The 24,316-nt window shown below is 42.6% G+C and overlaps 7 protein-coding genes across 8 annotated transcripts; 4 read left to right on the top strand and 3 right to left on the bottom strand.

The window, feature by feature from the left end:
• Positions 1 to 125: 125 nt before the first annotated feature.
• LOC135349791 (ATP-dependent RNA helicase DDX18-like) lies at positions 126 to 6,813 on the top strand. Its single transcript, XM_064548399.1, is given in 11 exon segments — positions 126 to 213; positions 1,247 to 1,305; positions 1,371 to 1,485; positions 1,757 to 1,902; positions 2,357 to 2,402; positions 2,405 to 2,442; positions 2,445 to 2,519; positions 2,665 to 2,817; positions 3,963 to 4,077; positions 4,587 to 4,643; positions 6,585 to 6,813. Coding segments are annotated over 10 exon segments (864 nt in total). The 3' UTR covers positions 4,616 to 4,643; positions 6,585 to 6,813.
• A 520-nt stretch (positions 6,814 to 7,333) lies between these two features.
• On the bottom strand, positions 7,334 to 9,362 carry LOC135349891 (terminal nucleotidyltransferase 5C-like). Its single transcript, XM_064548538.1, has 2 exons — positions 9,222 to 9,362; positions 7,334 to 9,090 (listed from the first exon to the last, which is right to left on the bottom strand). Exon 2 carries the CDS (start codon positions 9,073 to 9,075, stop codon positions 7,807 to 7,809), a length of 1,269 nt encoding a protein of 422 aa, XP_064404608.1. The 5' UTR covers positions 9,076 to 9,090; positions 9,222 to 9,362; the 3' UTR covers positions 7,334 to 7,806.
• Positions 9,363 to 9,603: 241 nt separating this feature from the next.
• LOC135349893 (E3 ubiquitin-protein ligase E3D-like) lies at positions 9,604 to 11,738 on the top strand. Its single transcript, XM_064548542.1, has 9 exons — positions 9,604 to 9,832; positions 9,889 to 10,135; positions 10,296 to 10,470; positions 10,521 to 10,584; positions 10,636 to 10,835; positions 10,892 to 10,970; positions 11,015 to 11,091; positions 11,293 to 11,430; positions 11,601 to 11,738. The coding sequence occupies exons 1-9, from the start codon at positions 9,604 to 9,606 to the stop codon at positions 11,622 to 11,624; spliced, it is 1,233 nt and encodes a 410-aa protein (XP_064404612.1). The 3' UTR covers positions 11,625 to 11,738.
• A 1,844-nt stretch (positions 11,739 to 13,582) lies between these two features.
• Positions 13,583 to 14,689, top strand: LOC135349900 (probable GH family 25 lysozyme 2). Its single transcript, XM_064548551.1, has 4 exons — positions 13,583 to 13,939; positions 14,035 to 14,084; positions 14,149 to 14,220; positions 14,349 to 14,689. The coding sequence occupies exons 1-4, from the start codon at positions 13,636 to 13,638 to the stop codon at positions 14,571 to 14,573; spliced, it is 651 nt and encodes a 216-aa protein (XP_064404621.1). The 5' UTR covers positions 13,583 to 13,635; the 3' UTR covers positions 14,574 to 14,689.
• Positions 14,547 to 15,778, bottom strand: LOC135349899 (transport and Golgi organization protein 2 homolog). Its single transcript, XM_064548550.1, has 6 exons — positions 15,629 to 15,778; positions 15,447 to 15,569; positions 15,286 to 15,394; positions 15,016 to 15,222; positions 14,815 to 14,928; positions 14,547 to 14,747 (listed from the first exon to the last, which is right to left on the bottom strand). Exons 1-6 carry the CDS (start codon positions 15,762 to 15,764, stop codon positions 14,627 to 14,629), a joined length of 810 nt encoding a protein of 269 aa, XP_064404620.1. The 5' UTR covers positions 15,765 to 15,778; the 3' UTR covers positions 14,547 to 14,626.
• Positions 15,779 to 15,857: 79 nt separating this feature from the next.
• Positions 15,858 to 24,291, top strand: LOC135349886 (WD repeat-containing protein 3-like). Of its 2 annotated transcripts, XM_064548529.1 has the most exons (25): positions 15,858 to 16,022; positions 16,102 to 16,238; positions 16,383 to 16,502; positions 16,656 to 16,724; positions 17,118 to 17,289; positions 17,704 to 17,805; positions 17,869 to 17,979; positions 18,036 to 18,088; positions 18,178 to 18,214; positions 18,274 to 18,380; positions 18,443 to 18,608; positions 18,737 to 18,909; positions 19,039 to 19,174; positions 19,314 to 19,370; positions 19,566 to 19,778; positions 19,895 to 19,948; positions 20,007 to 20,087; positions 20,145 to 20,198; positions 20,253 to 20,318; positions 20,539 to 20,631; positions 20,690 to 20,740; positions 20,788 to 20,831; positions 20,890 to 20,968; positions 21,598 to 21,741; positions 22,042 to 24,291. In XM_064548529.1, exons 1-25 carry the CDS (start codon positions 15,858 to 15,860, stop codon positions 22,159 to 22,161), a joined length of 2,604 nt encoding a protein of 867 aa, XP_064404599.1. In that variant the 3' UTR covers positions 22,162 to 24,291. The 2 variants fall into 2 exon arrangements, 1 of the variants encoding a protein (XP_064404599.1); XR_010399029.1 differs by lacking the exons at positions 20,890 to 20,968; positions 21,598 to 21,741; positions 22,042 to 24,291 and having other exon boundaries at positions 20,478 to 20,631.
• Positions 22,296 to 24,281, bottom strand: LOC135349889 (frizzled-9-like). Its single transcript, XM_064548536.1, has 3 exons — positions 24,144 to 24,281; positions 23,699 to 24,013; positions 22,296 to 23,621 (listed from the first exon to the last, which is right to left on the bottom strand). The coding sequence occupies exons 1-3, from the start codon at positions 24,236 to 24,238 to the stop codon at positions 22,394 to 22,396; spliced, it is 1,638 nt and encodes a 545-aa protein (XP_064404606.1). The 5' UTR covers positions 24,239 to 24,281; the 3' UTR covers positions 22,296 to 22,393.
• Positions 24,292 to 24,316: the final 25 nt, after the last annotated feature.

Here is a 24,316-nt window from a genome sequence, read left to right as displayed (position 1 = left end):
TCGCGAGCGCGAATTATGTGTCATTTTGAAACGTTTGGCTTTCCATAGATTTCGACTGCTGCACCACCGCACCACAGCCGGCTCCTGAGGAGAGCAGCTCTCTAATACAGTCAGGGTAACCTTTCATGGCTATCCTTAAGAATGAGGCGAAGGAGCCTCAAAAAGTAAAGGTGAAAGCTAGAAGTCGTGTCAAAACTGAGCTGACAAGTTTCGGTAAGTAGATCTGCTACAAAAAATGAGCCATTGGTCTACATTAGGGTTCCCACAATGAAAAATGAAAGTCAACGAATGAGGCTCAAATTTTTGGCTACCCTGGTAGGCTGCACCTTCAAATCCCAAATTTCGCTATACATAATTATTAGCAATGGTGCTCTTTATTTCACAAAATTTATCTCAAAGGTCAAAAGTTATAGTGATCTCTACTAAAATGTGACTTTAAAACTGTTGATGAAAGCTATGATTCTCTTTTTGCTTTGCATCCATTACTAGTAGTGTGTAGATCACCCCAAACCGGACTATCACAGTTGAGTATTTCATGGGTAGTAGTATATAGTAGGTCAAGCATTGTGACGATTTACTAGTAATGCCGTTGGTTCCCCATGTGGTTTGCAGAAAATATTAAGCCTAAGTAGTCCATGTATCAATTAACAGACAAAATGCTCATTGCTTGTCGTTTTCCGAGAGTGCTTTTTATTTTTATTAGTGTTTGCATCCCATAAAGGTACCCCCATTGTCTCATTGAGCATGGTAGCCGCTTCATATAGATGCCACATTGTGGTAGAATAATCGCAAGTGTTAATGAAGAAATGTGATGATCATATACTACTATCTACATTCAGGTGCGAAGTATAGAAGGTCTTGAGGTATCATCATACAGTGTAAAGATTAATCTACCTGCTCAATGATACAACACTCTTCAAGAACAATATCAAAATAAGATTTTTTTTTTCTTTCTGTATGTAAAGTAGTTAAGTACCAGTATTCATTCTGGTTTGAAATACCATGAAATCGGCACACAAATGTAGGTAATTTAATCCTAAATTCCTGCTCCAACAGTGTTTTAATAGCTAGTTCTGACTTTGTTTTTTGAAGAACAGACTCCATTTATATATTCTGTATCTATTACTGTGTTGTGTCGTAAATTGATCTTAACATTGCATGATGATACTTCAAGTCTAGCCTGTAGCGTACAACCTCTGGCTTGTATTATTTCGGCATCTAAATACTTATTGTGCAAATGATTTAGCTGAAGTCAGTGGAGCTGGTGAGGGTAGTGGAGTGGGTGGAGCTTGTAAGGGTAGGAGAGTGGGTGGAGCTTGTGAGGGTAGTGGAGTGGGTGGTGTATTGTGCATTCCCTTGTTTGTGTGCAGAACACATCAGGGTTCCTGTCCAAGAATCTCCAATGTCTAATCATCGACGAAACTGACAGAATCTTGGAGATTGGATTTGAGGAGGAAATGAAACAGATCATTCGTTTGCTTCCCAGTAAGTGAATGGTGTATGGCCGGCCGAGCTGTGCATAACAATGTACCACACGAGTGCTTACTAGCGAGTGTATGCATTTTAATTGGAAAAAAGGAGCGAGCGTTTGTAAAAGTGCTCTTGAATCCTGGCTCGTATTGCAACCACCCACCCACCTTGTTTAGATTTGTTCGGTGATCTGTCTCTGTCAGTTTCATTTCTTCTACTTTCAGTGGTTGTTAGGTAGACATAATTATTCGTACATGTATATTTTATAGTGGACATATATCTCCAGAGAATCTTCAAACTGTTCTGTTCTCTGCTACTCAGACCCGTAATGTGGAGGACTTGGCTTGTATCTCTCTCAAGAAAGCCCCCCTCTATGTGGTACCGGGTGTGGATGACCACAAGGAGGCCTCCACTGTGGACGGACTAGAGCAGGTGAGGATTGTCAAGGGTGGCCTCTCCAAGGGGTCTCCCTGACATGCTATCATCTGTACCTAACACGGCCCCAACTCAGCTCAAAGCTGGTGCTGAATATACGTGTGTATACTAACCATTCCCATCAAATGCACTTACCATCATCGTTAGGATTAAACTATTCACACAGGCAGTAGCTTAATTATATACACTTAAGTAATAGCTAGATCATTAATTTTGTGCACAATAGGTATAGGGTATAGTGACCTAAAAGGCGAGAAACTGATGAACCTAAAAAAACAGATATCTTAATATAATTATAATAAAATTATGTGTAATTATTATACATATTCCCAGAATTCGTTTTTGTGGCTCATATTTAATTAATACACTTTCAGGGGTAATGATCTTAAGTGACTTCTTGTGTTGCATTTCCTGAGTCATTACAGCACTTAATTGCCCTCTGTTGCTGTAGGGGTACGTGGTGTGTCCGTCAGAGCAGAGGTTTCTTCTCTTATTCACCTCCTCAAGAATAACCTCCGTAAGAAAGTGATGGTCTTCTCTTCTCTTCTTGTAACTCTGTCAAGTTCCACTCAGATCTCCTCAATCACGTTGACATGCCCGTACTGGATATTCATGTACGTTACTGTAATAACGCAATAATTCACACACACCCTTCCTAATTTCTGGCTATAATTATAAGCAATAATTATTGAGTATGTTGTCTTTGCTTATTGAAAGCTATGGCCATACTAACCCCCCTCCTCACCCCCACTATCCCAGGGTCGTTAGAAACAACAGAAAAGAACGTCAATGTTCTTGGAGTTTTGTCAGGCAAGAGAGGGTGTGCTCTTATGTACTGACATGGCTGCCAGAGGTCTGGACATCCCTGAGGTGGACTGGATAGTACAGTACGACCCTCCAGACGATTCAAAGGTGTGTGTGTGTGTGTGTGCGTGTGTGTGGGTGTGTGTGTGCGTGTATGTGGGAGTGTGCGTGTGTGTGTGTGTGTGTGAGGGTGTGGGAATAGGAAGTTGTAGAAAGTTTAAGTATGATTTATTGGTATGCTTCCTACATTACCACATGTAACAATAGTTGCTTTCAGAGACAGCTTAAGATAAACTAATGGGGTGTTGGATGAGTGGTTGTGAGGTGTGCTCCTCTAAGTACTGTGTAACCTATAATTATGCCTCGAGGCGTAGCCGCACGAGGGATACGGTAAAGCTGACTGTGTGTGTGTCTGTCTGTGTGTGTGTGTGTGTATTCCAGCTATAACTGCTCAACGGTTACAATGCGACGAAAACTAACAGCTTCTATAGGCTTCTAGCCACGTTCTCTTGGATTTTGATTCGTGGATTAGCAAACTAAAGCTTCTTTCTCGAGTTATGGCTAGTTTGACTCACATTGAAGGCTGTTGCAGTCTCTTCAGAATCTTTCATAGCATCATCTGTCCGCACAAACTTTCTATTCAACATATGAGTTAGCCTTGCACTAAAGCGCTAGCTTTTTGTTAGCTACAATACTCAGAAAATATCTGTTAAAACAGCTAGCTAGCAGTACAGTAGCCATTTGTAAAATTGATCTCTTTGGACACACCCTTTAATTATTCCTGTGGATGTAATGCGCATGCGCGCTCATTCCCCATGTGTGAGAAAATAATATCCAAGATCCAGATCCAGATCCTCCTGGCAGAATCATCTTTGTCTTGAGGGCCTGGTAAGCCACAAAACACTACCATATAACAATATAGATAACAATATGCATGTACACAGGTCTTTTCTTCTTAGATATTATATACACTGAACTACAGATCCTGGAAGAATCAATTTTCTTCTTTCTTGATGTCCTGGTAAGCCACATAATACAAAAAATAATAACTTACAATAGATGCATGTAAATAAGTCTTTTCTTCTCAGTGACTTTATATAGATAAGCTAACTTTAATATAAAATTCATTATAGATAACACTCTAATACTTTTGAGCGAAAGCAAAAACATGGCGAGAGGCATTAGCACAGCGCCAGCTTGAACACTAGTAATTATTATTATAAATTGTTCCATATTTTTATATCCCCCTACAGGAGTATATTCACCTTGTGGGGCGTACAGCAAAAGCAGGGGGACGAGGCCACGCCCTCCTCTTCCTGCTCCCAGAGGAGCTCGCATTCGTCAATTATAATTATCATGCATACAAAGGTGTGTGAGTGAGAGGAGGTGGGTGGGTGGTCTTATATAGTCAGACTGACTAGCTTGTTTATTAGGGGCCTGCATAGAGTCTAGATAGTCGCATGCCATGACAACTAGATCATCTGATGCCAAGAAACAGCTGACTTTCACCATTCAAGGGCAATACAGTGGGTAAATTGTTTGTTAGAGTGGGGTTAATGAGGTCAGCAGTTCCCATGGTAGAGAGATATGCATGAGTGAATAATGATTGATGTGTGTCTGTATACCATATAGGATGTTGAGGCTTCCAGTGCAATTTGATTGTAATACGTATACTTGTGTTTGCATGTGTGTCATTCCAAAACATCTAATGCACTATAATCGTGTGTCAGTCAATCCAATATGCATGCTTGTGTAATATGTTTGTTTGCCCACATCGCCTTAGCTGTCGTATCAGCCTGCCAGTGATAAAGCTTAAAATATAATGAGATATGAATTCATGGCATGTCCTGTTTTAGTACTGTGCCTGTCTCCTGCAGGTGCCACTGAGCGAGTACGAAATGGTTAACAAGGAAATCAGCAATGTGCAATCTCGGGTATTAATTGATGAGATTGTGTCTAGTTGTTCAAATTTTTAGCTCTCTACTGAAACCACTCACTGTTTTTCTATGCTCACATACTTCTCATCTTACCCTCTCCCTTCCCGCACACACGCACACACACACACACGTACGCGCACGCACACACACACACACGTACGCACACACACACACACGTACGCGCACGCGCACACACACACACACACACACACACACACACAGACACACACACACAGCTTGAGAATGAACTACTACCTGCATCGCTCTGCCCGTGATGGCTACCGCTCTTATCTCCACTCGTACGCCTCTCACTCCCTCAAGGTTGTGTTCAATGTGGAGCAGCTGGACCTGGTTAGGGTTGCCAGGGCCTTTGGATTCACCACTCCTCCCAGTGTCACTCTTAGTATACTCTTGTGTGTGTGTGTGTGTGTGTGTGTGTGTGTGTGTGTGTGTGTGTGTGTGTGTGTGTGTGTGTGTGTGTGTGTGTGTGTGTGTGTGTGTGTGTGTGTGTGTGTGTGTGTGTGTGTGTGTGTGTGTGTGTGTGTGTGTGTGTGTGTGTGTGTGTGTGTGTGTGTGTGTGTGTGTGTGTGTGTGTGTGTGTGTGTGTGTGTGTGTGTGTGTGTGTGTGTGTGTGTGTGTGTGTGTGTGTGTGTGTGTGTGTGTGTGTGTGTGTGTGTGTGTGTGTGTGTGTGTGTGTGTGTGTGTGTGTGTGTGTGTGTGTGTGTGTGTGTGTGTGGAGGGGGCTCCCACCTTGTATGTTTAACTGCCACTTTAACTACCATGTACTACAATTTGTTCGGTTCCGTTTGTTCCATAATAGTGTTACGATAGTGTTGTTGTGTAAGTGCTTGCCACTCCCTGTAAACCTTGGATGCATTCTCTACCCTTGAACACTTTTGTTGCATTGTGATGACTCACTATTTGCAACTGGAGACATACAAGTAGTCGGCAGACTTGCATACGTGACTTGTCACCAACACATTCCTATTCAATTATTGCTGTGTACATATGAGACTGCTCATGTGTAGTAAAAACTGTTATTACTGCATTTCTTACTTTCTTGGCCATAGTGAGCGATCCTTAATGGCCTAGCTATTATTTTGATACAGTAGTTTCACTGTATGGTTGGTGTGATTAGAAGCCCCTTATAATGTGGTTGTCTGTATTACCGTATAGCGGGTAATTTTTTGGGGGGCAAAACATTCGTGGTTTTCGCAATAATTATAATTTTAGTCATTTCGTGGATAATTATTTTTGTGGTTGCTGCTTGCACTGCAGGTAAAGGTAGGCAAAGTCGCTTCATTCTGCTTCATTCGTGAGTAAAATATTCGTGGTCAGAACTCAACCACCAAAACCACGAATATTCCCCCATCCCGGAATTGAGATTCTTTGTTCTAGGACTGTAAAGAAGGAACTAATAATTGACTTGAAATGAGTTGAAAGCTTCCATGTGGCTTACCATGTGGCTTAGTTGCTCTCCTAAAAGTGCATAAAAACAACAACATGGATGCTGGTCAGCATTTATGATAATTGTGGCATGTTGTTGCAGTTTAAATTATCGTGAGTGCTGTCAGTATTCTAGCTTACTGCTTTTTTTTATTACTGGACAGGATATTATGTTACTAAATTGTACAATCCCTCAACACCTTATATGGTATTTCTATGGCAACCTGTTGAGTAAGTTATGCTGTTAACTAGTCTCTGACAATTATAGCGGTTGTGTAGATACTGCCATGGTCATCATTATGGCTAGCACTTAACTGTTTGAGTAAATATTTTGGTTAAGTCGGGACTGTATAGCACTCACTTCAAATAATTATTTCATCAAAATATTGAAATAGAGGTATTGTGTGTGTGTGTGTGTGTGCATGCAGATTCCTTGATGCATAATTATTATAATGTTGATGGCCCTATGTGTTGAACCTTAACTGTTGCTAGGTGTCCACAGCGGGAGTGGTAGGAAAGGCAAGGCTCCTCAGAGGGGGGGGGAGCAAGAAGAGGTGGTTACGGATGGCAGAGCAGAAAAGCCGCCGAGAAATCACAGAAGTTCAAGAAATGGAAACCAGCTACCGACAAGAGACAATTTTCGTACTAAACTATAATATAATAATCTAATGAGTTGTGCTTGCACCCTGTGTCAGTATTCACTTTTCTCTCTATGGTGTTATTTTGTGATACATTGTATACAGGAAAACTTATAAAGTGTGTCTTAATCGTTATCCTATGGTTGCTTAGTTCTTGTCTTGTGACCACCTAGAGCACACACATGGAAGCACCTTAATCTATGTGTGGGGTAGCTTTGATGTGTGTGTATAACAGAGTTTTGCATGCATGATTACATTCCTATACTTTTCCAGAAGACAATTTCTGCTATAAAAAATTAAATACAGCTCCCCCACAGGAGGTAACCCAGGTAACCTATTAGTGGAAGTGGTTTAGCTGAGTCACAGCATGTCATGAATACCCATCATGAGATCATTGAGGTACTTGTATGTGGTGGGGAATACATACAAGGTGTAATCTGATAAGCTTTTGAGTACAACTGCACTATACTAATGGCTTTATCCGCTGATTCTGGCCTCAAGCGCACATGCAATCTCAAGAAATTATTAGCGACATTATGTGAGGTATATACAGTACATGCTCTATTGAGACAAACAACCATGCATTCTTGTTGTTCAACAACATTAACATCAAACAAATTTTTAATTTTCAAATTTTCAAATTGCATGACAGGTAATAGATTGTTATCAGATAATAGACATGTACAATACAAGCATGGACTTGTGGACACTGTGAGGTGAGAGGTGAGTTACAATTTCAGTGTAAATTATAAAACTTGGGACTGCAATAAAATCTCCACTGTGTAAAGACTCAGTAGTACATGTACACGCATGTAGATAATTAAATAGATGACTTTTTGTGTGCTTGAGATATACACACACATAGTCTAGTGGAGGCCTCATACAATTAAAAAGTAAAAATCACCTTGCAAATGAAATCAGACAAACAAAAAAATAAGTGCATTAGAGATGAAGTGATAATTTAATGAACTGAATGACAATTTTTTGCAGTTTTGGAATTGTTGCCATGAAATTAACGTGCTCAGAAAAACCAATCAACAGAGAGTAATTATTCGCCTCGTACAACCAACACACACTTATCTCACTTGTGTAAGAGGTTGAGAGATTTCCCAGTGTCCACCGACAGCTTTCCTGTAGCCTTGACTTGCCTGGACAGGGTAGTAGCCAGCAGTAGTCGGGGGAGGTGAAGTTCTTGGAGAGTTGGACTGTCTGTGCGGCATCGAGTTGAAGGATGCACGGGAATTGTTGGAGTGGCTGATCATGCCGGGATGTACATGAGGGGGTAGGAACGGAATGTTCGGTACAAACACCATACTTCGGATATACATGATGACGGAGATGGTTTTCTGACGCTCGCTCCCCATAAGGCACTTGGCTTGACAAGACACAACATTATAGAGCATGTCGAGGAACTCTATACATCTCCTAAACTCTCCTTTCTGCAGGAATCTTAAGAGCACATACTTCCAGAGCTTATCATACTGAATGGCTGTGGTCGGGAAATCGATAAAGAATCGACTGCACATGTACGGTTCCAAACGATTCATTGTGTCTCGGTTGGCCGGTTGAAATCCGTTGACGTGCAGGCTACAGTACTTGAGAAGCCCACCACCTCTTATCTCTTCTGGAGCAGCCGTGTGAATAAGTCGATTGTTCAAGTGATCCATTGCCTCTTCGAAATCGGGGTAAACAGAAACTGCTTGTACTGAAGGGAAAAATGATTGGGAGATGGCCACCGGGCTTTGGTCTGTGTATTGGTCAAAGTTGAAATACGAATCGAGGATGATCTGAAATGAGTCGACGGTAAACTCGAATCTTCTCTTGATGTTGTGGACAAACTTGAGCTCGATGCTGATGTTATTCGATTGATCTCCGAGGGAAATGAGCGACCATTGGTTCTGGCTGTTTGATACTAGCACCATAGTTCTCACATACGTTTCTTCAAGCAGTGGACAGCTGATGTTTGTTTTTGTAACTTTATCCGGAAAAAATTCCAGGAGTGATGTCAAAACTTCTTCTTTGATAACATGAAAGTCATCTTCACAGTCTATTGAGACGCCGAAAATCAGGTCTATGTCATTGTATTGAATCTTAGGGATGTCTTCTCTATCTTCACTAAGGCAAAAACTTGCAGCACTGCCATTTAGTCGAATGTCTCTCAGTTTAATGTTTTTTTTGAGTAAGCGCTGTCTCACAACCTTGACCAAACTAGCCGGTGATATGCTCAGAGCGGGGAAGTTGTTGGGAGGTTGTATCTCGACAGGTGTAGATAAAATATTGTTCAGTTTCTCCACTTGATTATAATTGAGTGAATGTCCAACACATGTATCGACAGGTGCAGCCATTTTACAGAGTGATACCTGGGAAACAAAATAGTTGGCTTTTAGTACATGTGCTCTGCTGAATGCACCATGTGGTTTGTAAAAAGGTGACTACACTGTTAATTAGATCATCTAGCTACTAGATCTAGAACTATCTCTTGCAGACTCACCTTTTGTAGTTTTTAAGAGTTTTAGATTGGGCAAGTAGGAGACTTGAGTAGAATTTACTTCGCAATGGTAGATTAATGTTCAGCAGACAGAGAGTCAGTCGAGTCTAGTCAGTCTTGAGATTGAGATGTGCAGATTTTGTATATGCAGTGTAGGTAGGAGTTCTTCTCTTGCAAGGATGTTAATGCTTCTTGTAGGAAAATGCTCTGTGGACGTACTTCAAGTCAATGATGTGATGATCAATCGCAAGTGCTGACTGGTTCCGTTGCTGACTCACTTCGCATGGGGCAAGAAGTAACTTGTTGGTGAGAAATGCAGGAAGCGTGGTTGCTCTCTCTAATCAGCAGTCTGATTGGTCACTAGGATGCACTTACTGCATTGCGTATGACGTCATCCGTGTCACACAAACGCTGTAGAGTCTCTACAACGTCAGCATTGTGGGAGTGTAGAGGGAGTTCCAAAGGGAAATCCCCTTCCAAGCATGGGACAATGCTCTCTGTAGGGAGTACAATGTATTGCATTGAGATTCAGCCAAGAATCCAAGCAGCACATGTGGTTTTGTCTACTGTCTGCCCCACCATCTCAATCACATGCAATTCTATTGACACTACAGGTACGATGCATTAGTCGTGTTGATTTTTCGACATTTTATACAGTCAAATTCTGCAGGAAACGTGAATGTAAGCGGGGAGACTTTGTGTGGATGGGACTCACCAAAGCTGATTCTTTCTAGCAAGCCGATAATCAATGTAGTAGCTCAAGTAGGATTGTGCATGAGGTTACGAACAGAAAGGGATTTCCTGGCTGAACAGATTGTTGAAAATGCTTTATCAGATTCTGATAACGAAGGGAAAGTTTCTTGTCATGTCGTCCTTAGATGTGGGTTTTGTAATAACCCCCTCAACAAAACAAACAAGTAAGTCAACTTACAGTGCCGGTTTCCCAAAGATGACCTCACCAATTATAATTATATGTCAGCTTGCACAATTATTATTAGTTTGAATAGTACCAACTATTCTCTACTGAATAGGGGTTAATTGTATTATAGTGATGTCATTTCATGTCTTCCCTTGCAGTGAGTTCAAGCGTGCTCTCCCCCTCCCATCAGAAGCATGGTATGAATTCGATGCATTTTGCCATGGAGACGATCACAAGCCCAGTCAGCTAATCCCACGAGAGGGAGATCTATTGTCAGGAGAGTCAGTGCTTCTTGTAGATGGTAGTTCACTCTCCTCAAGCAGTTGCACGAGAGTGAGTGTCGTTGAAGATCCCCCTCAGCCATTACAATTTTGTTTCAATAGGAAAATAATAAGCTAATCTGTAAAAGGTGTCGCAGTATTTGTGGGAGTCTTCTTAAACCCAATGGTAAGTAAATTCTCCAACTTTGCAATGTTATCATTTTTCAGTCCTCTGTAGATGGAGAAGGAGTGATGGCTACCGATCCTCTCAGTTGTTGCAAATTAGAGCTAAGAAGGTCTAAAGTGTCTATCGTACAGAGCGTGTCATCTCTTCAGATGTCCACCTGTCGATTTGCTCGGACGCTTCATAGTTTCTCGAGATCCAAAGAAGTGTTTCGTTTCAAAGTTTGCGACCAAACAGGAAGGGCTTACCTGTCCGTATGTTACACAGCACCTGTTTATGTGCACACCAGCTCATCACAAATGCTATGTAGGTATGGCTCATGAATACTGTCAGCAGGGTTATTCACAACTGTGCTGAGCGCTTTGAAAAACTCCTTTGGAAATTCATAGGTACACAAAACACTGATTGAGCAATTATTTTGTGTCCACTGTAGGTGAGGCAGGGGATGTCTACACTACACTTCTACCCACTGATGGCTATGTACTCAAAGTCATGTTCAAATCGCATTTGGTGAGGTTCATGGAACATGTTTATGCTTACTAGCTCCAGGAGTGAACTCCTACTAGCTCTGATTTGTAGCTGAAAGAAAGCTAGCCTTATCATAATGGTATGCCCTTAATTCAAAACATTAATTTTTTGATGCCGTCAATTATATAGCCTGTGGATAATATGTTGCTGATTGTATGGATCACACCTTTACCATTGGTGTAGGGAAAAGGGTGTGTTGGTGTGGCAGTGGTGGAGGAAGCTCTGAGGTTGGACACAGAAGAATGCCTGAGGCTACTGCTACTACTAACTCTGAGTAATCACATCTTACCACCCTCACAAAGGATTATCCATGGCTATAAGGTGAGCTACTGAATGTACTGCAATACTTGCTTTAAGCCTTTACCCTCTGCTTGCTATGTGTACGGTCAGCCAATTACAGTAATTTGTTTCCCAGTGATGTAGTTGGTAGCTTGTACATACGTAATATTGCGTATTGCTCTGTTTTGATGGTGTTATGTCTTTATTTGTAGATCGGATTACTTTCAATATTGTGATTCAAACACGAACAATTCAATGACAGTGTGTATAGTGATACTTGTAGTTAGTAGAGCTACGTATATTAATGTTTTTTGTTATTCAGAGATTTATTAATAGTGGCTGTTCCTCAAGTAATTCATCTGTCAGTTTGTGCTTCTTGTTCATCTTTGTTTTGATAATGACCAAGCCGACAGAGATCATTAGGGGGGGCACTAGCGAGAAAAGTATGCCCTTCAGTCCGATCATGCTTGCTCCTCCAGTTAGGAAGAGATAGTACAGAATAAACACAGTCACTAAGATCCCAGATCCCATTAGGTATATAAAGATGAGTTCCAAACTACGTAGAAGCAATTTGGTTTTGCTCATTCTTTGCTCATTCTGTTGGTTGAATAAGTGGAAAGCAGATATAAATGGTAGTGCCATAATTCCCAGGCCCATAATCATGGAGCTCACATAGAAGATCATGTACATAGGCATTAGTATTGTGAAGATCAGTATTGGAATTCCAGCAAGGCCTATACTAATATGAATAGCCATTAATACACTCCAGAGCAGATACACCTCCATCCATCTGAGACAATCAGGTTTAAATATCACTCCAGGGTTTCTTGTCGTCTTTACTGTGTAGATAGAACCAAGTACGTATAGAAACGTGGCTGTCAGCTTTAAGGTTACACTGGCTACTAGCGAGACCACTTGTTTTTTGTGCTCTGTGGCAAACTCACTCTCTGGTACGCAACTGTAGTAGTTGATGTCTAGTGGGTTGCATGGACTTGATAGCTTAAATGTTGGGTCTCGAAGAATTACAACTACAGTCCCAAGTATGTACGAAGGAACCAGTAAAGCAATCAGTACAGTGAAACCTTTAGTGATACTTCTGCCATAGTCGTCTTGACTAGCTACAGTACTCATCTTTGTGTACATGAGAGGTGCATATTTTAGTTGCAGATACATGGCCAATAAGTTGAAGAGGATGAAGCAGGTCAGAGTAGCGTCGAAAGAAATGTCACTTAGTTGATCAAAACAAAATAGGTCAACTGTTATGAAGTCATACTTTTTTATCACATATCCTTGTTCTTTCTCGTCCCAATTTGTTGGCAGCCTTGAGATTGTGCGTACAACTTAACCTGAGACAGTACAGAATAAACAGAGTCACTAAGATCCCAGATCCCATTAGGTATATAAAGATGAGTTCCAAACTACGTTGCAATTATTATTATTTTCTAGCTACGTAACAATAGTGTCAGAGATGAACTCACCCAACTAAGAAATTGAACGATGGCTTGTCTTGTCATGGTATCCTCTATAGAACTAGCACCGATTAGTCCATCACAAGTTAGATTCAATGTCACCTGTAGTAGCCTATCGTGGTGACCTCGTGCAATCATACTAAAAAGGGACCCCGCTGTCAGTAGTTCAAAATTGTACAACTGACGAATATCAATGAGATTCAGAAAATAAGAGTTTGTCCATCAATACACTGAGCATTGAGTGCGATTGGTGCACTCCCTTTCCTGGCACCATTCTGTTTGCACAATTTTGAGGCAAATTTCAATGTCAATGATCTCAATGTTGTCAGGTTGCCAATAGCGATAATTTGAGCTAGGAAAGAAAACCTCACGCATGTTGTAAACTGTCTGTGAATTCTCTGCAATAAAGAGAGCCTGCTGAAACCGTCTGGACAGAATCAAAACCTTTTCCTTTGAGTTTTGAGATTTACCACTACTCACGAACATACTAGCTAGTAGTAGTGCTGTTAGAATCATTGCCATACTGCAGGCAGTCATCGTACCTAGTAACCTAGCTCCTCTTTTAATATTGCCAGGTGCTATACTATGTCTCCCTGCATTCAGTTTAAATTTTCAAAAGTGTTGTCAATTGAGAAACAAACAGGTTTTTTTTTAAATTCTAAACCAACCATCTAAACCAACCTTAACCATCATGGTGAGCCTTGTTTGCGCATGTGCAGTACAGATCCTCCCACTTTAGAGTGTTGTGTGTTTTGACCTTTTTGGGCTTTCAGCTTAAATGAACTTCAAGATGGCATCGTACAGTCTAGCGATTGCAGTGCTGTGTGTTGCAGCAGGACTAGGAGAGTGTACTAAAGGCGTAGATGTCTCTAGTTCTGTCTCTACTAGTGATCTAGAATGCTTGAAGAATGATGGGTATGAGTTTATCATTGTGAGGGCGTACAGAAGCTTAGGGAGTCCAGACCCTGACGCAGTGACAACACTTGCAAATGCTCGCAATGCTGGCATTAAGTATGCAGATGTCTACCTGTTCCCTTGCCCAAAGTGTAGCAAGTCAGCTACTGTACAAGTGGACGAAATGGGTACGTATGTCACATTGCATACAGTGTATCATAAGTATAGACGATAATTACACCCTCATTAATTTACTCATTATGTGTACTGATTGTGTCCATAGTAAATGCCCTGCGTAATTCATCCTATGGTCAGATATGGCTGGATATTGAGGTAAGCATTAAAAAGAAAGCTATGATTTAATATAGTTCTGATTGGCCCTTCTGTGTCTATGTAGGGATCTGAATACTGGCTAGGGAGTGCATCAGCCAACCAGAAGTTCTTTGCGGAATTACTGTCTGCAGCAACGGTGAGCATAACCTTATTAGTACAACCAGTAGGTTAGGTTGTACATAGGATTGACAGTGTATTGTGTGTGTTCAATTATTCAAAATTTTAACTCGTGTTCATGGCTATCAGAATCTGTCACACACACAGAGTAAAAAGACGACTGGAGTGTACGCTAGTGAGTCCCAGTGGAGCGAGATAATGGGGAGTGGTTATACAGGAGGAAGCGGTCATCAGCTGTGGTACGCTCACTATGACAACAATCCATCCTTCAGCGACTTCCGGTCATTTGGAGGGTGGAATAAACCCGCCATTAAACAGTATGCTGGGGACAAGAGTGTCTGTGGAGCTGGTGTGGACTTGAATTATTATTGAACACACAGTAGACATTTTTATGTGTTCAAACTGGTTAGCTTTCAGAGAGTAAATCATTGTAAACAGAGCTGAAACGTATGTGAAATTGTGTTCCATTGAGAAGTTTCTATAGAAAATGTCCTCTCTGTGTATGACACAAGTCCTCCACGAGTGACTGTCAATATAGTTTGAGTCCTGCAAAATAAAAGTTTATCATTGAGAGAGTCGTGTGCTCCTGGCTATGCTCATTTAGTTTTCCTACCTTGTACCATACGTTCCTTTTGGGACAGCACAGGGGTTCACAAAAATGGCTGAAGCATTTCTACCAAATTCCTCAGGGATGCCAGCGCTGGGAATAGCAGGATCAGGCCAGCAACTGCCATGATAAAATATAACAAAAAGAAACTAACATGTTAACACTTTCGTTGCATGAATATTAAAGATACTCGTGTATTGAACACACCTTGTATCATCAGAGAGCAGCTTCAATAGTCTGTCAGTGAGATTAGAGTCGGGAGATTTGACAATATCTGCGAACGTTTCTTTCCCTCGCTTCACTTTATGCCATGGTGAGTCCAGAGTGGAATTGCTGAGTCCATACACACCAGGGCCCAACAATCTGGATCCACTGGGGTCATAATTGGACCTGTACGCCACACCACCCTTACCACTGCAACAAATTAGTTTAGCCTTCAGAATTAAAAGAAACCAAATAATTAATGGAACCCATTACCATAGATCAGCAGTGATTAGAGAGAAACCGTTGAATTTTTGACCATCAATCTGTTTGCAGTAGTCCAATGGAGACGTCTTCCCAGTGAGATAATCAGAAACCAAATGACCTAAAAACAAATGGTATCTTTATTCCTGTTAATACCTTATTCCTGTTAATACCTCTGGACTCAGCGTTTGGGTTAATATCCTTGGGATCCTGTCGGAAGTTGGTGAGGACTGAGAATCGGCCATCAACAGTGACTCCAAACCAAGTCCCTCCATTTGGAACCTGCAAATCACGACCTACAGTGGGTATGCGGTGAAATAAGTGAAGGGATGATATGACGTTAACATTTAATTACCTGCTAGCACTGTACTGTGGTCCCTCCAGAAGTCAGCTTGAGCTGTGGGGCGCTCAAAAACCTCATCTCTGTTGTCTGCAGCTATCAGTAGATAGTCTCCTTCATCTGGAGAGTAGTACAAACAGAGGATACACATCTTCTCTGGGGCTGTCTTTCACTCAGTCTCTACAATCCACATCTAGAATAGACCATCATTACCAACTCCACGTGGTACACAAGCAGGACAAACATGCCTCTCACGAAACAGTACCTTTCTTACCAGTGTCTCAGCACCTTTGGGCTCGTGACTGGGCGCTCCAGCAACGCTCTACTCGTAGCTGGAGGTGATAGACCTCTGGTCATCTCTCCTTGTCTGGATAGCGTTGTGATTTGGGACCCCAAAACCTCCAACAAGGTAGCTAGATCTATGCACTTTTATGCCACTTTTATGCATGTATGAATGAAACTCAATGGGTACCATAATTATGTGGCAGGTGAACACCCTGCAATGTGACAGTGAGGTGTGTGTGGTTGGACTGAGTTCAGACTCCTCTCGGCTGGTGGGAGGCTGTGAAAACGGTTCTGTCCGTGTGTGGGATCTCTCTGAAGCCAGACTGTTACTCACGCTCAGGTTAGTAGCAGCACAGCTTTAATAGGGTTAATATGTCCTCACCTAAGGCAATGTGGGCACACTGACTTGCTGTATGCTGAATAGTTTGTAGGCACTGTAGTGTGAAATCGTCACATTTTTTATATGCCATACCCATGCATCCAGTGGCCACAAGTCTGCTGTGAGTTGCCTGGCCTTCACCAGTGATGGAACTAGGGTTGTGTCCGGATCAAAGGACACCACTGTCATAATGTGGGACCTCATTGCCGAGTGTGGACTGTATCGGTGAGAGTTAGAAAAGGGGAACGGGGGGGGGGGGGGGGAATGAAGTGGTATACTTGAGTGTAGTGACAATACGAAGTATCCAGAACTGCAATAATATTAACTGTGAGATAACTGATCGATTTCTACCAATTAATGTTTTTTACATCTTTGCAGACTGAAGGGCCACAAAGGACCTGTGACTGACTGTCGTATCCTACCAGAGTGCAATGTCCTCATCACAAGGTATAGTTCACGTGTGCCCATAGAGATACTGAGTATAACCATAGATGTGTTTAGCAGAGATTTATAAGTCATAATTCACACTCAATCCCTGGGAATTATGACTTTCAATTCCCTGCTGAACACGTAGTACATGTATAGCTAATGAAAAGTGGGATGTTGACAGTGATCGATGTTGACAGTGATCGATGTTGACAGTGATCGATGTTGACAGTGATCGATGTTGACAGTGGGATAATGATTCCCTGGGAATGATGACTTATAATTCCCTGCTAAACACACTGAAGTGGGACTTCAGGACACTAGAACACATAAATTTATATCTCATGCCCATGCATGTACTAAGTAACTATTACGTAGTAGTCTCTCCCTCACCACTCTTACCACACTGCTCAGCTCAAAGGATGGACTGGTGAAGGTCTGGGACTTGGACACTCGGCACTGTTTCCAGACCATTCCCATGCACCGTGCGGAGGTCTGGTGTCTGGAGGTGTGCAGGGAGATGCTCGTTATTGGCTCAAACAGACTGTCAAAGTTCAAATTACAGCCATCCAGTCAGGAGGATAAGGTATCTCTAAGAGATGTTAGTGTATTAGTTATTGCCCAGCACGAGTGCAACATGCCATATTGCACTGGAGCTGCGGGCCCTCGGGCATTATGTCATTCAGTGCAATATTTGGCATGTTGCACGAGGGCGCCTGCAATAACTAACTTGTTGCCCAATGACGTCAAACTGGTAAAGTTTTTCCTTTTTCCCTATAAAAAGAAAAAAAAAAGAGAGAGTGAGTTTTGCTGAATTCCATAGTAAATTCTTTCCACAACATGTACATGTAGTGCAAAGGAAGTAGCCTATAAAACGGACCAAATGAGTTATTGGTACATCCACTGCATTTACACACAGTGCAATATATGGTTGCTATGGTAGTGATACAACATGTATCATTATGCATCAAGTATATCGAGTTACCCACTCCTTTTGCAGGTACCCCTGATTATTAGCGAGGACGGTCAGGTGACCAGCTCCGGTCAAGATAGAGCACTCAAAATCAAAGCCGATAGGGAGGGCAGACATTTTGTGTCGCTGGTAAGAATTGATTTCCACCTCTGGATGAATGGCCCACTTTCTCTGTCATTCTTTCATTTTTAGAGGGCTGACTCCACTTTGGAGGTGTTTCTAGTTTTGACACCTGAAGAGATTGAAAAGAAGGACAAGAAGAAGGCAAAGAAAGCTCTAAAGAAAGAAAAACAAATTGCAAAGGTTTGGTATTTGACTGTCATTAGTAGGCAATATGTTGACACCCCAAATGCAAACAGAAAACGGACATGTTGAAGCTGGTCTGCCAAATGAAGTGCAAGTCAAAAGCAAGGTAGGTCCTTTAGCTAGCAAGGTCATAGCAGTTACAAAGCTGTGCTACTGCCTTTAGAAGCCTTTAGAAATTAATTTCTTTGTTTGCAGATCGTTTGATATCCTCTGTTGGCATGGAGAGTTATTGGTATGTCAACATCTCCGTTTGAGTTGCCAAGAATAAACGTATGTGCACTCCACATACAGGTGCTGCTGGTTCTACAGGACAATAGTTTAGAGCTTCACACACTCACAGACTCACAACTTACACTCAAGCACTCCATCACATCTCCGGGTCACCGTAGCGACGTTAGGTGGGCTGTGATCACAGTGGTACATTAACGACAGGGTATATCGCATTTTACTGTATCTGCAGGACCGTCTGTTTCAGTTCAGATGATTCAAAGATTCTCACTGGGTCTGCTGAGGCAGTCAAAGTCTGGAACGCTGACACACTGCGTTGCATTTCCACTCTGACCTCCGGCTATGCCCTCTGTTCAACCTTTGTACCTGGTGACCGACAAGTCGTTCTGGGCACTAAGGTCAGTATTCAAAATCTCTAATTATGTGGTCGTGGCTATTTAAACAGCGTCTTTGTTTTCGTCAGATGTTGATTATTAGATTGCATTTTTAGAATTAAGTGATAATTCTCTCCATTGTATCCCTGTAGGGTGGTTCAGTACAGGTATTTGACCTGTCCTCTGCATCGCTCCTGGTGGACCTACAGACTGCCCACTCTGGTGCAGTGTGGTCTCTCGTCCTCTCCCCTGACAAGAGGGGAGTGGTTACTGGGTCAGCTGACCAGACTGTCAAATTCTGGGATTTTGAGCTAGACAACCAAAAGTAAAGCAAAACCCAAAATGCAAAAAATGCAAATAATGTGTGTGCTCGTGTTTATGCATTGTATAAACTGTTGCATTCGCATTGAGGAAGTCCTCTTGTGAACCAAGAGCCACTCTCTATTTTGTACAGATTGTCACTATCTCATGTGCGAACACTAAAGATGTCTGAAGATGTGCTGAGTGTGCTTTTCTCCCCCGATGGCCGTCTCTTGGCAGTGGCCCTCCTCGACTCAACGATCAAGCTCTTCTTTACTGACTCTCTCAAGGTGAAGTGACTGGTGTGACACCTGTAGTAGCTAGTTACCTGGTTCCTTGGTTACTAGCAATTATCCAGTCGTTTCATCTTTATTACCTCCTATTTGTATCCAATTGATCAGTATATTGACTGTTGTTTGGTACGTGCAGTTTTTCCTCTCCATGTATGGACACAAGCTTCCAGTTCTCTCCATGGACATATCCTCGGTGAGTCCTTAACTATAACCCAGAGGAGGTCCGACATGCGTGCACGAATCACACAATGCACTGAACTTGTAGTGATTCGTGCACGCATGTCAGACCTCCTCTGACTATAATCCGACTTTGAATGTAGTAAAAATTAACAGTCAGATAATTATAATTAGTGGTGTGAGAACTGGTAGTGTTGACCTCTTCCCACAGGACAATACTTTACTGGCCAGCTGTTCTGCTGACAAAAACATTCGTATCTGGGGTTTGGATTTTGGAGATTGCCACAAGTCTCTGTTTGCTCATGATCAAAGTGTCTCGTCCATCTCGTTTGTCCCTGGGACTCATCAGATGATCTCCGCTGGAAAGGATGGTCTGGTGAAGAGATGGGACGCCGACAACTTTGAGCATATACAAACTCTCGAGGTAATTGCTTCTTCTGTCTTCCCTAAAAGTTGACTATTGAATTGATAAGCATAGCAATAGCTACAGAATTTTAGTATAATATTATGATGTCTGTCTGCTTTTCTCTACCACTCCAGGGCCACTGTGCTGAGGTCTGGTGTCTGGCAGTGAGCAGCAATGGTGGATTAGTGGTACGTATACTCTATATGCACACAAACACTCAAGCACTCAGTGGAATGTCCGTTCCAGGTGTCCGGATCACATGACCACTCGATGAGGGTGTGGGAGCGCACACACGAGCCACTCGTACTGTCTGAGCAGCGAGAAATTGTGAGTTGAATTGCGGAATATACATCGTCCGTCATGTAAGAGCTTATTTTTTGGTAGGAGCGTGAGAAGGTTCTGGATCAGCTGGCAGGAGGGGATGGGCTGGAGAGAGTGGTGAGAGTGGGGATGCCCCTTCTCGTTTGCTGGTAATCAATCACCCCTTTGCAGGTGCCTGGAGAGAAAGATGAGGAGGCTGTGCTGCCATCAACAAGATCAAAGGACACCCTCAGCTCAGTGAGTCTGCTATAAGTGACTGATGTTTTCACCCTACCTATTATAGTAAATTGCTAAGTAACTATCCTGCAATTACAGTTTACAAACAGTCAATTAGATTATGTCATAGAAAATTACCATTGTCTATAATCCCCTCCACTCACACACACACACATACAGACAGACAGTCTGATGGAGGCATTGTCTATAATTTCTTCCACTCACACACGCACACATACAGGCAGACAGACTGATGGAGGCATTGTCTATCTGGCAAGAGGATAGAGCCACCTGGGAGGAACATCGGAAACTCAGTGAGGGGGGCTCAAAGCAGGTGACCTTTAATTGCCTGACTCTGTCAATTACAAGTATTACTTAAACCCCTCATGCAGCCCCCTCTACCATCTGCCCACCCCATCCTGGTAGCCATGGGTAACATTAAGGTGAGTGAATCATTGCCAATACGATAGTATTGTTGTTCTTTTCACAGGCTGAGCGCTACGCACTTAACACCCTCAAAAGCATTCGATCAAGGTGAGCATAATCTGTGTGTGTTTATATGTATTGAGTAGCAGTTGTTGATCCCTCACAGTGAGCTGGAAGAGAGCTTGCTTGTCCTACCCTTCCACCAAGCAGTCCTCCTACTACAACTGTGCACCCTCTGGCTACAAGTGAGTGAGACTGCATAAAAACCCCCACCCCCTAGCCTATAGGGTGTGTATTGCCCTTGACTACATAAAGACCCCCCCTGGCCTAGGCCTAGTAGGTGTGTGTGTATTACCCTTGACTACATAAAGACCCCCCCTGGCCTAGGCCTAGTATACGTAGGTGTGTGTGTATTGCCCTTGACTACATAAAGACCCCCCCTGGCCTAGGCCTAGTATACGTAGGTGTGTGTGTATTACCCTTGACTGCATAAAGACCCCCCCTGGCCTAGGCCTAGTATACGTAGGTGTGTGTGTATTACCCTTGACTACATAAAGACCCCCCCTGGCCTAGGCCTAGTAGGTGTGTGTGTATTACCCTTGACTACATAAAGACCCCCCCTGGCCTAGGCCTAGTAGGTGTGTGTGTATTACCCTTGACTGCATAAAAACACCCCCTGGCCTAGTAGGTGTGCGTGTATTACCCTTGACTGCATAAAAACCCCCCTGGCCTAGTAGGTGTGTGTGTATTACCCTTGACTACATAAAGACCCCCCCTGGCCTAGCTAGTAGGTGTGTGTGTATCACCCTTGACTACATAAAGACCCCCCCTGGCCTAGTAGGTGTGCGTGTATTACCATTGACTGTATCCACAGGGCCGATGGGAGGTGGAGTTGACTTGTCGCTGTCTCCTGTTTGTCATGAGGGTACATCACAACCAGCTGGTCAGCACTCGTGACCTCCAACCCCTAATGACAGAGTTGCAAAAACACACTCATTCTGCAGTCCTGCAACACAAGGTACGTGTATGTTGCACATAATTACATCACCATCTTGGTGGCTTTGTGGTCTGTACAGACTGTAATTACATACATGTAATTAGCCTAATTGGTAGGTAATTTTTATACATGACTCACAATTGACCACTCTCAACATGACTACATCAAAGCTTACCTTACATCCTGGTGCAGAGTTACCTATGTGTAACAGGAATTTAAGTTATTGATAGCAGGTACAGTACCTATATTTTAATGTTATCACTTTCTGTACGTAAACTGGTAATGTATTCCTTTAATCATATTTTGTGTCTACTCCTCCAGGAATTGTTTGGTGTGAACCTGGCTGGCCTGAATTACCTCAGAGAGCAGCTGGCTAGAAGTGGACAGGATGTGTTTGGAGAGGTCACTGAACTTGCAAGGAAGAGACACAAAAGAAATTAATGATGTCAACTTGTTTAAAAAACTGTTATCATAGTTACATGATTGTGGTATCTCTGTTTATGTTACTTCAACTAACTTCAAAGAATTTGGTTGCTTTGATGTTAACCCAAGCTGTACTACAAAGAAGACTGTGGTTGACATTAGAGCATAGTTATAGTACACAGTTATTGCAATGGACATGTAGTGGGAAAATAAGTTAAATTGTGCAGTGATTGCTAGTTGATTCTTTAGTTTATAGTTTGTCGATTTCTTCCCCTAGGTATGTATCCACACCAGACATATCCCCACCACAATAGACGTTGCCTTCGTTCGTATAGGCATTTATTGCATTTGGTGTTTCTTCGTCTTGGGGCATCTTGCAACAAGCTATGAATTTCTGAGGACACATTTTCCATGAGCTGACAGTTTTTTTCGACCATATCCACACTCCGGTGAGAATTCCGGTCATTAGGAACATCAAAAATCGGACCATAAACACGGCAGGGTTTGCTCTCACACAGTCAGTACATGTCTCGTCTATGGGAGTCCAGTAAGGTTGTGAAACAAGCTCGTACACAAAACAGCCAATCACAATACAGGCAGGAAGGATGAAAACGACAACAAATACTCCAATTCTCACGACCAGTTTTTCTAGAATGGAACTCTCAGCAGACTTGCCCTTACTTTTCATTACAGTCCGTATCTTTAGGATACTAATAAACCCGATAGTCAAGAACACACTTCCAGTTAGTAGGCAAACCACGAGAGGGACAATCACGCCCAGCAATAGAGCCAGGAAGGACATGTTACTAGCGTCTCTTACGATAAAGCAAATTCCAGTGAGTTCGTCCGCACCCACGACCCTTGTAGCCACTAGCACTATAGTCAATAGTAGTGGCAGTACCCAGGCTATTACGTGGTAGAATGGAGCCAAATGGGCTACAGCTTCGCTACTCCAAGAGACGGCAGACGCAAGGAACCAGCTGAAGGAGAGGATAAGCCACCAGAGGAACGCTGCCATCATCGTGAAATAAAGGAGTCCAAACACAAGAATGCATGGAGTGTGGCCCCAGGTCCAGGTGATAGAGGTTTGTACAAACTCCCCTCCAGGGCAAGTGACAGTGTTGCGTCCGATTATCATTGACAGGAAGTGTGTGAGAGAGTGGAGATTAAAGCAGAGTGCAAGATAGACAACAGGTCTCCATGGGTACGGAAATCGCGAAGTGTCAATAAGGAAGGTTGCCAAGGTGAGAGTGGTGGAGAGAAAACAAACAAGAGACCAAAATACTAACCAACCGAGGGCAAAGTTTTTTGCTGAATCGGTAAAGAACTTCTCAGCAGGACATTCGGAAAAATTTCCACGATTAATTGAGAGAGTGGTGAGTGGATCAGTAATCTGTGGAGGTGTTGGTGGTACAGTGTAGCCAACAATTTCAGTTACTAACGAATCATCCAGCCCAACACAATTAGTGGTGGGATACCTGTGGTGGGAAAAACAAGAGTCACAACTTGTACAAAATGTCAACACTAAAATGTGTGGATTGCTTCTAATACGCACCGGCCACAATTGAGTAAGCATCCTACATCGTTGTTGTTAAGACCGGTTATTTGTAAGTCATCTTGGCAGGCACCTTCAACTGCATTGCACAAATCGACACAAGGCATTCGATGGCCACTGTCAGTACACTCTGGAGATAAGGCCAGACACACCAGTAGCTCAGAGAGTTCTGAACATCGTAGGCTGACCAGTGCGTTGTAGAACTGAATGCCATTAGTTGCCTCTTCCTGGCTGGCAGTAATGTTGTTGGGATAGAAGGAAGTGGGATAGTACCGTTGGCACTGGAAGACACTGTTCACACATGTAGGAGAGGGGCTGGAGAAAATATACACATAAAAGTCATACTGAAACACACAGACAGACACAAGAAACAGTAGTAGCAAGCATCAATCTCACCACAAGCATGGAAGTTTTAATAGGTTGATGGGACTAGAGAAAGACTTACTCGGCTTGTCTCCCGTTGCAGACATCAGGAGACAAAATTTGAGAGAGGGAGCGACCCACAAACAGAAGGAGCAAGAACATAGATAGCAGCTTCATTGTCTTGCGGATCCAGTAAACAACTCTTAACTTTTCTAGTGTCCACAGGGAAATGAACTAACATGTGTGAGCTGGAGC

The sequence above is a fragment of the Halichondria panicea genome, chromosome 16, assembly GCF_963675165.1.
Source record: "Halichondria panicea chromosome 16, odHalPani1.1, whole genome shotgun sequence".
In the NCBI taxonomy this organism is placed as follows: domain Eukaryota; kingdom Metazoa; phylum Porifera; class Demospongiae; order Suberitida; family Halichondriidae; genus Halichondria; species Halichondria panicea.
This window is presented reverse-complemented; position numbering and strand designations above follow the sequence as displayed.